General features: G+C 47.2%; 1 protein-coding gene across 1 annotated transcript in view; it reads left to right on the top strand.

The window, feature by feature from the left end:
• LOC115136506 (AN1-type zinc finger protein 4-like) overlaps positions 1-13509 on the top strand; it is a 45552-nt gene that overhangs the window by 6513 nt on the left and 25530 nt on the right. Inside the window, 6 exon segments of the mRNA XM_065023093.1 lie at positions 4160-4235; positions 5191-5258; positions 9482-9671; positions 10136-10289; positions 12006-12856; positions 12858-13272. Coding sequence (XP_064879165.1) covers positions 4160-4235; positions 5191-5258; positions 9482-9671; positions 10136-10289; positions 12006-12856; positions 12858-13272 — 1754 coding nt within the window.

Below are 13509 nucleotides of genomic sequence, written 5' to 3'. Positions count from 1 at the left end.
TGATTTCAAATCACCCAGTATTGCTATATGCGGCGTTGGCTGCAGGTACATGTTGCAGTTCTTCAGCCATTCCTGGACCTGTGACCAAAAATGAGCTACATATGGACAATACCAAAATAAATGATCTAATGACTCTGCCTCCTCACAGCAAAATCTGCAGAGCTGGGAAGAATGAATCCCCCAGATGTATAACATTCTATTGGTTGCAAGAATTTTGTATAGTAATTGAAAAATTCAAAGTTATGAATCCGGAGCTGTTTTAAGTATCAATTCATAAACCATGTGCCATGGAATGGGTACATCGCAAATCTCTTCCCAACTATTTAGCAATTTATATGGCACAGCTGTCAGTTTCTTTTGGTCCTTAAATTAAATTGGTATATGTTTTTATTTATCACACTTTTCTTTAACCATTTATGTTCTTTAATAAAGGGCCGACATACAAGTTCCTTACTTTTTTCCCCTTCTACTTGCCTCTTCCATTTTTGTGGTAATGCTGCAATTAGTTGGTTGTAATTTTGGGTAGAGCGGACATTTCCATATGTCTGTGTTAGCTGCATGTGTGACAACTCCACCAATCCTTTTATGATATCATTCACAAATTATACCTTTATTAAACATTTCTTTGAATTTTCTTTTTTTAAATCAATTAGTATATTTGAGTTTAGCCATTATTGGTTGTATTATTTGTTCTGTCTTTTCAACTTTCTAAGGCTTGTTTAAAAAATAACGATATTTTGGATATTATTTCCTTTTCACACAACCTGAAAGTGAGCAGGTGTTATCTGAATAAAGGGAAAAGGCCCTTCTTGAACATAGGATGAGACATTCCTACCAATTTACTAGAGAACCAGTTTGGATTTAAATATAACTGATGCCTTTAGTGAGAGGTCTAATGCTTTAATATTTAATCATTTCTGCCCTCCAAATTCATATTCATTATATAAATAGGCCCTTTTAATTTTGCCTGGCTTGCCATTCCAAATAAAATGGAATATTTTTTTGGTTCATATAATTTAAAAACGGTGATGTGACTAAAGAGTTAATCAGGGTGATTTCACCACAAATAGACAGGGTTTTTCCTTTCCATGGTAGCAAGATCGTATATCTATTTTTGCTAACTTTCTGTAAAAATTTATTGGAGTGAGAATTTATTTCTTTTGGGATTTGTATACAGAGTATGTCCACATCTCCGTCAGACCATTTAATTGGTCAACTACACGGTAATGTAACATTTGCATTTTTTTGTGATCCAATACTTATCATCATTTGGTTTTAATCCAGAGAGGATAGCAAAAGTATCTAGATCCTCTATGAGTCTGTGGAGAGATTCTAATTGTGGTTTTAAAAGAAAATATGAATCAGCGTACAATGACACCTTAGTTTTTAAGCCACAGATTTCTAATCCCTTAATGTTATTGTTTGATCTAATTTTAACAGCTAACATTTCGATGGCAATAATAAATAGATATGCCGATAGTGGACAACGTTGTTTTACTCCTCTAGATAGTTCACACTTTCTGAGATGTAGCCATTATTTACTATTTTACACCTAGGGTTACTTTACATAACTTTAACCCATTTCATAAGAGATTCTCCAAAATGTAAATATTCTAGGCATTTATATATAAACTCCAGTCATACTTTATCAAAAGCCTTTTCAAAATCATAATTCTATATGCCAAGCATTTTGCTAGGATTTTTGCATCACAACACTGAAGTGAAAGAGGTCTCCAATTTTTTTAAATGGACTGAATCTTTATATATACCATTTGGGTCCTGTTTCAATAGTAATGATATCAGACCTTGTTGCGTGTCTGATAATCTACCATTTATATAGGAGTGGTTAAAACATGCTAATAATGGTCCTCTGAGTATAATAAACGTTTTGTATACTTACACTCTTATGCCATCCAGCCCTGGAGTTGTCCCAGCTTTAAATGCTTTAATTGCATCAATAAGTTTCTCCTCTGCAATTTGGCCTTCACATGAGTCTTTCTGTACAGATGTTAATTTTACATTATTATTATTAGGAGGGGGAAAAAATCCATACAATTAGTTTGTTAGTGGAGACTGAAACGAAAACATATTCTTAAAGTACTTAGTACTTTACTTCCTCTTTCAAAATATCATTCGGTGAATTGTGCGTGACTCCATTTGTAACAAGTTTCAATACATTTGTTTTGGTAGCATTTCTATATTGAAGATTGAAAAATTATTTGCATTTTTCCCCATATTCCATCCAGTTCGCTTTATTTTATAATATATTACACTTGATCTTTCTTGAATAAGTTTCTTTTTGTTTTTCCTCAAACTTATTCTGTGCCTCAATGCGTTTATATTTTTGTTCAGTGAAGTTAGAACTGCTTTTCTAAGGGTCTCGCCTATTTGACCTGACAAAATGGATTGTAATGACTCAGCCTCCCACTGGATGGAGCCAGAGACACGTTTATTCAACAGAGAAGCCTCTGAGTGTCCTAGAACTGTCTTTTTTGTGTTCTGACTTAGAAGACGGTGGGAAATTCATAAAACAAGTAACGTGAACATATTATCAGGAAATCTAGTGCCTGAAATTGGGCAATGTAATCTTATGAAGATACTGAATAAGATTATATTGACGGGGTACCTGATCCAAGTTCAGCCCTCCTACTCTGAAATGCTTTGTGAATATGGCCTCTATAGTGTCGTCACTTTCTGGCCATACTAGAAATGAAGTATGTTTCTTGTTGCCTGGCTACCCACACTCCTTGCTACGGTCCAAAATTACACCACGCCTACAGACGTTAGTTTCCTTTCCGCAATGAGTCTGGAGCAGAGTACCTCCACGATTTCACCAAATGCGAACACATTCGGGACCTTCTGATTGGTCCACAAACTGATGGGTTGGGCCAGAACACGTGTGGGTATTGCGGCGGTTTTAAAATGTCATTGGCTTTGATACTCTTGATTGGTTAGACGATCCAACAGCTGGTGGCCTTTGTTTTGTACTATGCCCCTCGTCACCACAGACGACTTCAATGATGGCGGTCTCAGACTAAAAGTATGTAGCGATTGACAGAGCAGCGGACTAATTGAGTTGTCAGGCTATGGTTCTTATTTTTTAAATCTTTTTTTTATTTAACCTTTATTTAACTAGGCAAGTCAGTTAAGGACAAATTCTTCTTTACAATGACGTCCTACCAAAAGGCCTCCTGCGGGGATGGGGGCTGGGATTTAAAATAAAATGAAAATATAGGACAAAACACACATCACGACAAGAGACAAGATTACATAAAAAGAGACATAAGACAACACAGCATGGCAGCAACACAAAACATGGTTTAACATTATTGGGCACAGACAACAGCACAAAGGGCAAGAAGGTAGAGACTACAATAAAGAACATCTAGCCGCTCGAGCACCCTTACCTACCAATCTATAAATTACGTCTCTGTAATCTAGATTAGGTTGGATGATTATCTGAATCAGGGTTAGTTTGGCAGAAGGAGTAAAAGAGGAGTGATTACGATAGTCTAGATTTTTAAGCCTGCATCTTTGTGCTGAGAGAAGGACAGTGGACTGTCTAGCCATATTCCCAAGTACTTGTATGAGGTGACTACCTTCTTTCTCTGCTTTACTTTCTAACCACATAAGTTAGTTGATTTCTCAGTGTCTTGTAGTACTTTTGTTCATGGATGTTCTGTACTGGAGTTCTTCCTGTGTGGTTAGCCTAAAAGGTTGGTGGAAATGAGAGGGGTGTTCTGTACTGGAGTTCTTCCTGTGTGGTTAGCCTAAAAGGTTGGTGGAAATGAGAGGGGTGTTCTGTACTGGAGTTCTTCCTGTGTGGTTAGCCTAAAAGGTTGGTGGAAATGAGAGGGGTGTTCTGTACTGGAGTTCTTCCTGTGTGGTTAGCCTAAAAGGTTGGTGGAAATGAGAGGGGTGTTCTGTACTGGAGTTCTTCCTGTGTGGTTAGCCTAAAAGGTTGGTGGAAATGAGAGGGGTGTTCTGTACTGGAGTTCTTCCTGTGTGGTTAGCCTAAAAGGTTGGTGGAAATGAGAGGGGTGTTCTGTACGGTAATTCCTTACTTGGTTATGAGGTTGGAGGGAGATCTTGTGTAAACTCACCTCTGTCTGTTCTGTCATCTTGCTCGCTCTCTCGTGCCCCCCCACCCCACCCCCAGGTATCCCTGTTGCCCAGCAACACCTGATCTGGAACAACTTGGAGCTGGAGGATGAGTACTGTCTGCATGATTACAGGTGAGTTTAACTAGGTCGTGTTCATATGGCACCAAACTGAATGAAACTGGGAGGGTCTACTTGGACCAAGTAAAAGTAGTTATTTTACCTTTATGTTCCAAAGCATTTAAAAATGTTTCCTGTTACGTGCCCTAATTAACATAACCCTTAAAATATATATATATATAATAATTCAACTCTGGTCAGTTAACTGGGACCTATTTTCATATATAGCAATGCCCTGTAAACGAACTATCAACTTTGATCTTGTAATTAGTGGTTAATTGAACTTAGTGAAGTGGAGGACTTGACTATATGCTTTGAAATGAACTCTCCTCGTATTGAATACATTTTCTCCCCAAGCCCTGATATCAGTGAACCAAAGATGCCGAATTGGCTACAGTCACATATTGAATGTGTTTGTGAGTTGTCAGTTTTATTAGATACAGACCCAGTCTACAGATTGCAGATGGTGGTTGCGTCATGAATGCTTGTCGCTTAATTTTCCACGTTCTGTCCCCGGTGAGGTTTAGTTAGGTCTGAGTAACAACAAAACATCCTTTTGAAGTCTGAGAAATGGAGGGCGAGAGCGGGTGGATTTGTATAAAACGGACGTTCCGTTTGAATTCCAATGGAATTCCCAGATGTGTGCATAAGTTCATCTGGAGCGCAGACTGACTGAGGAACGATGTTTGTTCCGGAATAATTATCGTTTTCCCAGTCGATGTTTATTGGGCACCAAACTTAAGAAAACCAACTGAAACAGGGAAAGACTACCTGGAAATGCACATTTGTTTTTTGATAATGATACGTTTTCCGCTGCGTGCCCTAATGAACACCACCCATGCCTGAACGATCAAGCTAGCTGTAAGGCAAAGCAATAAGATGATAGCTTAACCGATCCTTCCAAGGGACTTGGGACAGCTTCAACATTGCTGACATTTATCTTGTGGTCTGTCTATTTGTGTTTCTGCAGTATTGCTGAGGGCTGTACTCTGAAGCTGGTGCTAGCCATGAGAGGAGGACCAATCAACACCAGGAGAGGTAGGTAGCTAGGGGGAGATGTGTTGGGATTTCTCTGCCTTCACTACTGTACACCCATAAGTATTCACACACAGTAAATTCACCTATTCTAGTCCTGTAAGCCTCTATAGCAACATATTGATTTGATGAACACTACCCTAACAGTCTCGACTCTCACACCTAATGTCCATGAAGTGTTTGGTTGGTTTTTTCTCTTGGTCAGTGTCCATGAAAGACTTGGTGGCTGACTGACTGAGTGGCTGGCTGACTGACTGAGTGGCTGGCTGAGTGGCTGGCTGACTGACTGAGTGGCTGACTGAGTGGCTGGCTGACTGACTGAGTGGCTGGCTGACTGACTGAGTGGCTGGCTGACTGACTGAGTGGCTGGCTGACTGACTGAGTGGCTGGCTGACTGACTGAGTGGCTGGCTGACTGACTGAGTGGCTGGCTGACTGACTGACTGAGTGACTGGCTGACTGAGTGGCTGGCTGACTGAGTGGCTGGCTGACTGAGTGGCTGGCTGACTGAGTGGCTGGCTGACTGAGTGGCTGGCTGACTGAGTGGCTGGCTGACTGAGTGGCTGGCTGACTGACTGACTGAGTGGCTGGCTGACTGAGTGGCTGGCTGACTGAGTGGCTGGCTGACTGAGTGGCTGGCTGGCTGACTGACTGACTGAGTGGCTGGCTGGCTGACTGACTGAGTGGCTGGCTGGCTGACTGACTGAGTGGCTGGCTGGCTGACTGACTGAGTGGCTGGCTGACTGACTGAGTGGCTGGCTGACTGACTGAGTGGCTGGCTGACTGGCTGAGTGGCTGGCTGAGTGGCTGGCTGGCTGGCTGGCTGACTGAGTGGCTGGCTGGCTGGCTGGCTGACTGAGTGGCTGGCTGGCTGGCTGACTGACTGAGTGGCTGGCTGGCTGGCTGACTGACTGAGTGGCTGGCTGGCTGACTGACTGACTGAGTGGCTGGCTGACTGACTGACTGAGTGGCTGACTGAGTGGCTGGCTGACTGACTGAGTGGCTGACTGACTGACTGAGTGGCTGGCTGGCTGACTGAGTGGCTGGCTGGCTGACTGAGTGGCTGGCTGGCTGACTGAGTGGCTGGCTGGCTGACTGAGTGGCTGGCTGGCTGACTGAGTGGCTGGCTGGCTGACTGACTGAGTGGCTGGCTGGCTGACTGACTGAGTGGCTGGCTGGCTGACTGACTGAGTGGCTGGCTGGCTGACTGACTGAGTGGCTGGCTGACTGACTGACTGAGTGGCTGGCTGACTGACTGACTGAGTGGCTGGCTGACTGACTGAGTGGCTGGCTGACTGGCTGAGTGGCTGGCTGAGTGGCTGACTGACTGACTGACTGACTGACTGAGTGGCTGGCTGGCTGACTGACTGACTGACTGACTGACTGACTGAGTGGCTGGCTGACTGACTGACTGAGTGGCTGACTGAGTGGCTGGCTGACTGACTGAGTGGCTGGCTGGCTGACTGGCTGGCTGGCTGACTGAGTGGCTGGCTGACTGACTGACTGAGTGGCTGGCTGGCTGACTGACTGAGTGGCTGGCTGGCTGACTGACTGAGTGGCTGGCTGGCTGACTGACTGAGTGGCTGGCTGACTGACTGACTGACTGACTGAGTGGCTGGCTGACTGACTGACTGACTGAGTGGCTGGCTGGCTGACTGACTGAGTGGCTGGCTGACTGACTGACTGACTGACTGAGTGGCTGACTGACTGACTGACTGAGTGGCTGGCTGACTGACTGACTGAGTGGCTGACTGACTGACTGAGTGGCTGACTGACTGACTGAGTGGCTGACTGACTGAGTGGCTGACTGGCTGACTGACTGAGTGGCTGACTGACTGAGTGGCTGACTGGCTGACTGACTGGCTGACTGGCTGACTGACTGAGTGGCTGACTGGCTGACTGGCTGACTGACTGAGTGGCTGACTGACTGAGTGGCTGACTGACTGAGTGGCTGACTGGCTGACTGACTGAGTGGCTGACTGGCTGACTGACTGAGTGACTGACTGACTGAGTGGCTGGCTGGCTGGCTGACTGACTGAGTGGCTGGCTGGCTGACTGACTGAGTGGCTGGCTGGCTGACTGACTGAGTGGCTGGCTGGCTGACTGACTGAGTGGCTGGCTGGCTGACTGACTGAGTGGCTGGCTGGCTGACTGACTGAGTGGCTGGCTGGCTGACTGACTGAGTGGCTGGCTGAGTGGCTGGCTGGCTGACTGACTGACTGAGTGGCTGACTGACTGAGTGGCTGACTGACTGACTGAGTGGCTGACTGACTGACTGAGTGGCTGACTGACTGACTGAGTGGCTGACTGACTGACTGAGTGGCTGACTGACTGACTGAGTGGCTGACTGACTGACTGACTGACTGAGTGGCTGACTGACTGAGTGGCTGGCTGGCTGACTGAGTGGCTGGCTGGCTGACTGAGTGGCTGGCTGGCTGACTGAGTGGCTGGCTGGCTGACTGACTGACTGAGTGGCTGGCTGGCTGACTGACTGAGTGGCTGGCTGGCTGACTGACTGAGTGGCTGGCTGGCTGACTGACTGAGTGGCTGGCTGGCTGACTGACTGAGTGGCTGGCTGGCTGACTGACTGAGTGGCTGGCTGAGTGGCTGGCTGGCTGAGTGGCTGGCTGAGTGGCTGGCTGGCTGACTGACTGACTGAGTGGCTGGCTGACTGAGTGGCTGGCTGGCTGACTGACTGAGTGGCTGGCTGGCTGACTGACTGAGTGGCTGGCTGGCTGACTGACTGAGTGGCTGGCTGGCTGACTGACTGAGTGGCTGGCTGACTGACTGAGTGGCTGGCTGACTGACTGACTGAGTGGCTGGCTGACTGACTGAGTGGCTGGCTGACTGACTGAGTGGCTGGCTGACTGGCTGAGTGGCTGGCTGAGTGGCTGACTGACTGACTGACTGACTGAGTGGCTGGCTGGCTGGCTGAGTGGCTGGCTGGCTGGCTGACTGACTGACTGACTGACTGACTGAGTGGCTGGCTGACTGACTGACTGAGTGGCTGACTGAGTGGCTGGCTGACTGACTGAGTGGCTGGCTGGCTGACTGGCTGGCTGGCTGACTGAGTGGCTGGCTGACTGACTGACTGAGTGGCTGGCTGGCTGACTGACTGAGTGGCTGGCTGGCTGACTGACTGAGTGGCTGGCTGGCTGACTGACTGAGTGGCTGGCTGACTGACTGAGTGGCTGGCTGACTGACTGACTGAGTGGCTGGCTGACTGACTGACTGAGTGGCTGGCTGGCTGACTGACTGAGTGGCTGGCTGACTGACTGACTGACTGACTGAGTGGCTGACTGACTGACTGACTGAGTGGCTGGCTGACTGACTGACTGAGTGGCTGACTGACTGAGTGGCTGACTGACTGACTGAGTGGCTGACTGACTGAGTGGCTGACTGGCTGACTGACTGAGTGGCTGACTGACTGAGTGGCTGACTGGCTGACTGACTGGCTGACTGGCTGACTGACTGAGTGGCTGACTGGCTGACTGGCTGACTGACTGAGTGGCTGACTGACTGAGTGGCTGACTGACTGAGTGGCTGACTGACTGAGTGGCTGACTGGCTGACTGACTGAGTGGCTGACTGGCTGAGTGACTGACTGACTGACTGAGTGGCTGACTGACTGGCTGACTGACTGAGTGGCTGACTGGCTGGCTGGCTGACTGACTGAGTGGCTGGCTGGCTGACTGACTGAGTGGCTGGCTGGCTGACTGACTGAGTGGCTGGCTGGCTGACTGACTGAGTGGCTGGCTGGCTGACTGACTGAGTGGCTGGCTGAGTGGCTGGCTGGCTGACTGACTGACTGAGTGGCTGACTGACTGAGTGGCTGACTGACTGACTGAGTGGCTGACTGACTGACTGAGTGGCTGACTGACTGACTGAGTGGCTGACTGACTGACTGAGTGGCTGACTGACTGACTGAGTGGCTGACTGACTGACTGACTGACTGACTGAGTGGCTGACTGACTGACTGAGTGGCTGGCTGGCTGGCCGTTTGAGTGGCTGGCTGGCCGTTTGAGTGGCTGGCTGTCTGAGTGGCTGGCTGGCTTCCTGCCTGGCTGGCTGTCTGAGTGGCTGCCTGCCTGGCTGACGTGTTCAATCAAATTTATTTATAAAGCCCTTTTTACATCAGCCGATGTCACAAACTGTTGTACAGAAACCCAGTCTAAAACCCCTTACAGCAAGAAATGCAGATGTAGAAGCATATTTCTTTCTCCTTCAGTGCCTGTTGAGGACCCAGTGAAGGATATGGTGGAGGTAATGGAGGGAGGCAGGGAGGAGGGCTGGGATAAGAGTCTGCCTGGCAGCAAGCAGGTCACTTTTCTGGTGTACCGAGAGGGAGACCAGCTCAGCTTCTTCCGGGTCGTCGACCGAGGGGACGGAACTCTGACCCCTGTCTCAGAATCACTCAGGTGAGCACAGTCCACTTTCAGAATAGTGCAATACCAATTTCCCAGTCCCAATTCAATTACATAATTTTCCACTCTGAGACGATATACAGATCTTAGATCTGTGTGCTTTATTAGGAAGAGTAGGTGGCAGGTCCAAAGGTTAAGCATAGGGAATTAAATTGTTTAGGGTTAGGGCCAGCATGTCAACAATACGTCATTAAAATGACAGTTCTACACAGAGACAGTCTAAAAATAGGCCTAGTTTATATTCTTCCTCAAATTTCTGGTCAATGTCAGGATGGGTGAATGTGTGACGACATTGTGGACTAAAGTAGTTTAGGACAGTTCAGAACAGGATATATTTCTCTGTTAGCTGTTGATCTCTTCCCCCGTAAAAGGCCTGTCTATGTGTGCTCTATGTGTGATCTTTGCATTTTCTGTCCAAGTTGTTAATATGTGTGTCTTTGTGTCCATGTGTGTTCCAGTGGTGGCTCAGTGTTCAACATGTACACAGAGGATGACGACGACGACGAGACGGGGGGCTTGGCTCTGGGACAGCCATCCCTGGAGAACTCTATCACCATGAACAAGATGAAGCTGCTCAAAGCCAAGATGGAGGACATGAACATCAACAAGAAGGTAGATGGATTTGACTTCCTAGTTCTTTCCTTAGGATGTCATTATTCTCTATCCATTAACATGTGTCGTGTCTTTGGCTATGCCGGATTAAGTGATATGATATGCTATTCTATAAAATCCTTTCTCCGTAATTAATATTGCCTGATTGAGCTAATCATGTATATGTAATTAACTAGAGAGTCGGGGCACCACAAAATAATATTTATAGAGCTGTTATCTTCCGAATAAACAAATAAAAATACCTAGTAATATTTTACATCAATAGCAGTCAATATTAATCGTCACCTTAATTCAGTCTCATCTGAAAGTTGTAAATTCTTGGTTATCTTCACGAACCCTGGCTAACAAGTTGAATCAGCAATACAAAATTGGGTTGAATTATTTATTTACTAAATACCTAACTAATCACACAGAAATACATATACAAAGAATGAATCATACCTTAATTACAAATTACGTCATAAAGGAAAACGTCCCTAGTGGGCGGAAAAGATATGACAGCTGGTTACACAAAAGAAAAGGGTCTGGGTTTGAGTGAAAGAGCTGGAAGACTGAGTAACAAAGGGAGAAGCTGTGCTATCGTAAATACAGTATCTTATGCATTCTACATTACCGCCCATTTGGAAAAGGAAAAGGCAATAAATATTTTCTTTGAGCTGCCCTTCGGTAGGTTGGTGGTAGATGGAAGGCCGTGTTGCCAAACCGAGTCCTTTGGTCTTTGAAGAATGTCTCTGGAAGTAAATTGGATACATTGTAGTAACGTCATTGTGTGGTAGACTGGATACTCTGTCTGTTCTTTCCTAACCCTCGTTTGCAGCTGCTGTTGCTAACTCAACGGCTAGGAGGTATCACTTCTGTAGTGAATAAGAGTTCAAAGTTCATACCATTCGCAACCAAAGCTCACGCTGAGGTTGGCTTAGTTATGTAGTTGACATGTTAGTCCTTTTAACGCAGAGGCTGTAGACCTCACGGACTTGGAACAGATAGTTACATTTTCGTCAAGGCTTTATATAGTGGAGCGAGAAGGGTGTCCGAAACGTTTTATAGCCCATGTCCCTTCACAGGGCCGGGCCATTGATTGAGCATAGCCCTAACCTTATGAAAACCCAAATCTCACATTTTAGAAGCTAAAATCACATTTCGTCCCATCACGAATAATTTCATATTCAAACATTTAAATTGAACAACAATTCCATGTGAATCCGATAACTCTGATGTGTAGACTTTCCACTGTAGAGTTTATGTCATCTTATCATTGATGAGAATGTCTCAGATGACAACCGAACTGACATCATATTCATTAAGTACCACCACATATGTTCAATTGGTCGGATTACCAGAATATAGTTCATTTCCCCCCACCTTCTGATGTTCCCAGAATCTCTATGTTAACCAAGGGGTTTTCAAATGTCAGATCAGTAGGGTAGAGAGAGGAAAAACGGGGGAAGAGGTATTTATGACTGTCATAAACCTACCCCCCAGGCCAACGTCATGACACATGGTTAGGATAGAAGAGAATGGACTTCTTTATTATCCAACATTTTATTGGCAAAGTGCTTAACGGCAACCTAAACCTTAAATGCAAGTCCAGGTGACGACTCAACTTGCATCTCAAATAATTACTCATTTTGTTATCATAATGAGTAATTCTCTGCCTCCCCTTGCTCGAACTGATCCCTTCAAACGGGCTTTATGACTTTCTCTGTCTTCCCCCAGCCTAAGAGGTCTGCCAAGTTGAAACCTCTGTCACCTGTCAGTGCCCGGCCCAGCAGCAACTTTCTGGGGCTCCCCAGACACCACCGCCTCTTCCATGTCCTGCCCCACATCAACCAATCCCACCACTCCACCTCATACTTACCTCCAATCAGGGACCAGGGATCCGCAAATCCCTCTACTCCCGTTGCTACTACCTCCGCCACCCACCTGTCAATCAGCGGCCAGGCGCCGCCCTATTTCTCTTCCTCGTCCTGTTACATGCTTCAGGAAGAGGAGCCATGGGAGACCAGCCCCAAGTCGATCCGGACCCCTCCTAAAGTGTCCCGATTGGACATCGGCAGCACCAGGCTCATGAGGGACTGTGTGTATCCGCAGCTCCCCGCACTCCCCAGCAGGGGGCAGGCTGAGGGGACAGTGGAGCTGCCTGACTCCAGAGGAGAGGCACTGGGGCTGGAGTTGCTGGAGGAGGTTGCAAGCCTGCTGGAGCCCACACCGCCTGGAGCTCTGTACGGAAACCTGCTCACAGACCCCCTCATCCTGGACATCTCTACCCAGCCAGAGGAGGGTTTGGGTAGGTTGGATGGGCTAGGAGCCCTGGGGTTTGGAGCAGAGCACCAGCTCTCCTCCACCCCCTCTCTCCTCTCCCAAGCTGAGGGGATGAACTCTTTAAACAACTGGGCTATGGGTGGTTCTGATAGGTTAGCCTGCAAAGGTCATAGGACACAGTTACTAGGCAACACCCTTGATCATTTACCCGACTCTCCTTCCCCCTCTAGTAGATGGAAACTACCACAACCCTTTGAATTCACAGGCTCAGTAACGCCAACCCTACAATCCAATCCCCCCTCCTCCCGCCCCCACCACTCTCTTCTCCCCTGCTCCACCTCTCCCCTCCTCTCTTCCACATGGCTCTCATCTGCGAGGCATCAAGATGGACTCCCAAGGCAAGCGGCCGGAGATGATGAGTAAAAGTGAGGCACGGGGCATCACCAAGTTGGCCAACCAGGCCTGTATGAACCCTCTCGAGTCCCTCAGCAACACAGAGCTCCTGGCCTCCCTGTCCTCTTCCTCCAGGACCCCAGTCAGCAGCAGCAGGGAAGGCCTGGGACAGAGCCTGGGATTTGGGTTGGAGCTGCCCGCTGTTGGGGCCTCCAGGCTGGGCATGCTAGGCTCTACGGCCCCCTCCCTACAAGCCAACATCCAGCTGCTCCAGGAGGACCTTATCCGACAGATGTCCCCACTACACAGAGCGACCGCCTCTTACATGGTGAGTCATGAGGACAGACTATTGATATACAACCCAGCTAGGCAGGAAAATGGTTACTATCCACAAATAAGGACTTGATGAACTGCCTAAATAGAAATTAGCAAATCAAAGCAGCACAATGCAACACACTATGTGTTGTATTGTGAGGTACAGTACTCTTGTTCACTATATAGTTTGTGCGTAGTCTGAAATCTAACCTGTTTGCTAACATTCCACTCCTACTGTGTCATTGCCAAA

Source organism: Oncorhynchus nerka, linkage group LG10 (assembly GCF_034236695.1).
Source record: "Oncorhynchus nerka isolate Pitt River linkage group LG10, Oner_Uvic_2.0, whole genome shotgun sequence".
In the NCBI taxonomy this organism is placed as follows: Eukaryota; Metazoa; Chordata; class Actinopteri; order Salmoniformes; family Salmonidae; genus Oncorhynchus; species Oncorhynchus nerka.
This window is presented reverse-complemented; position numbering and strand designations above follow the sequence as displayed.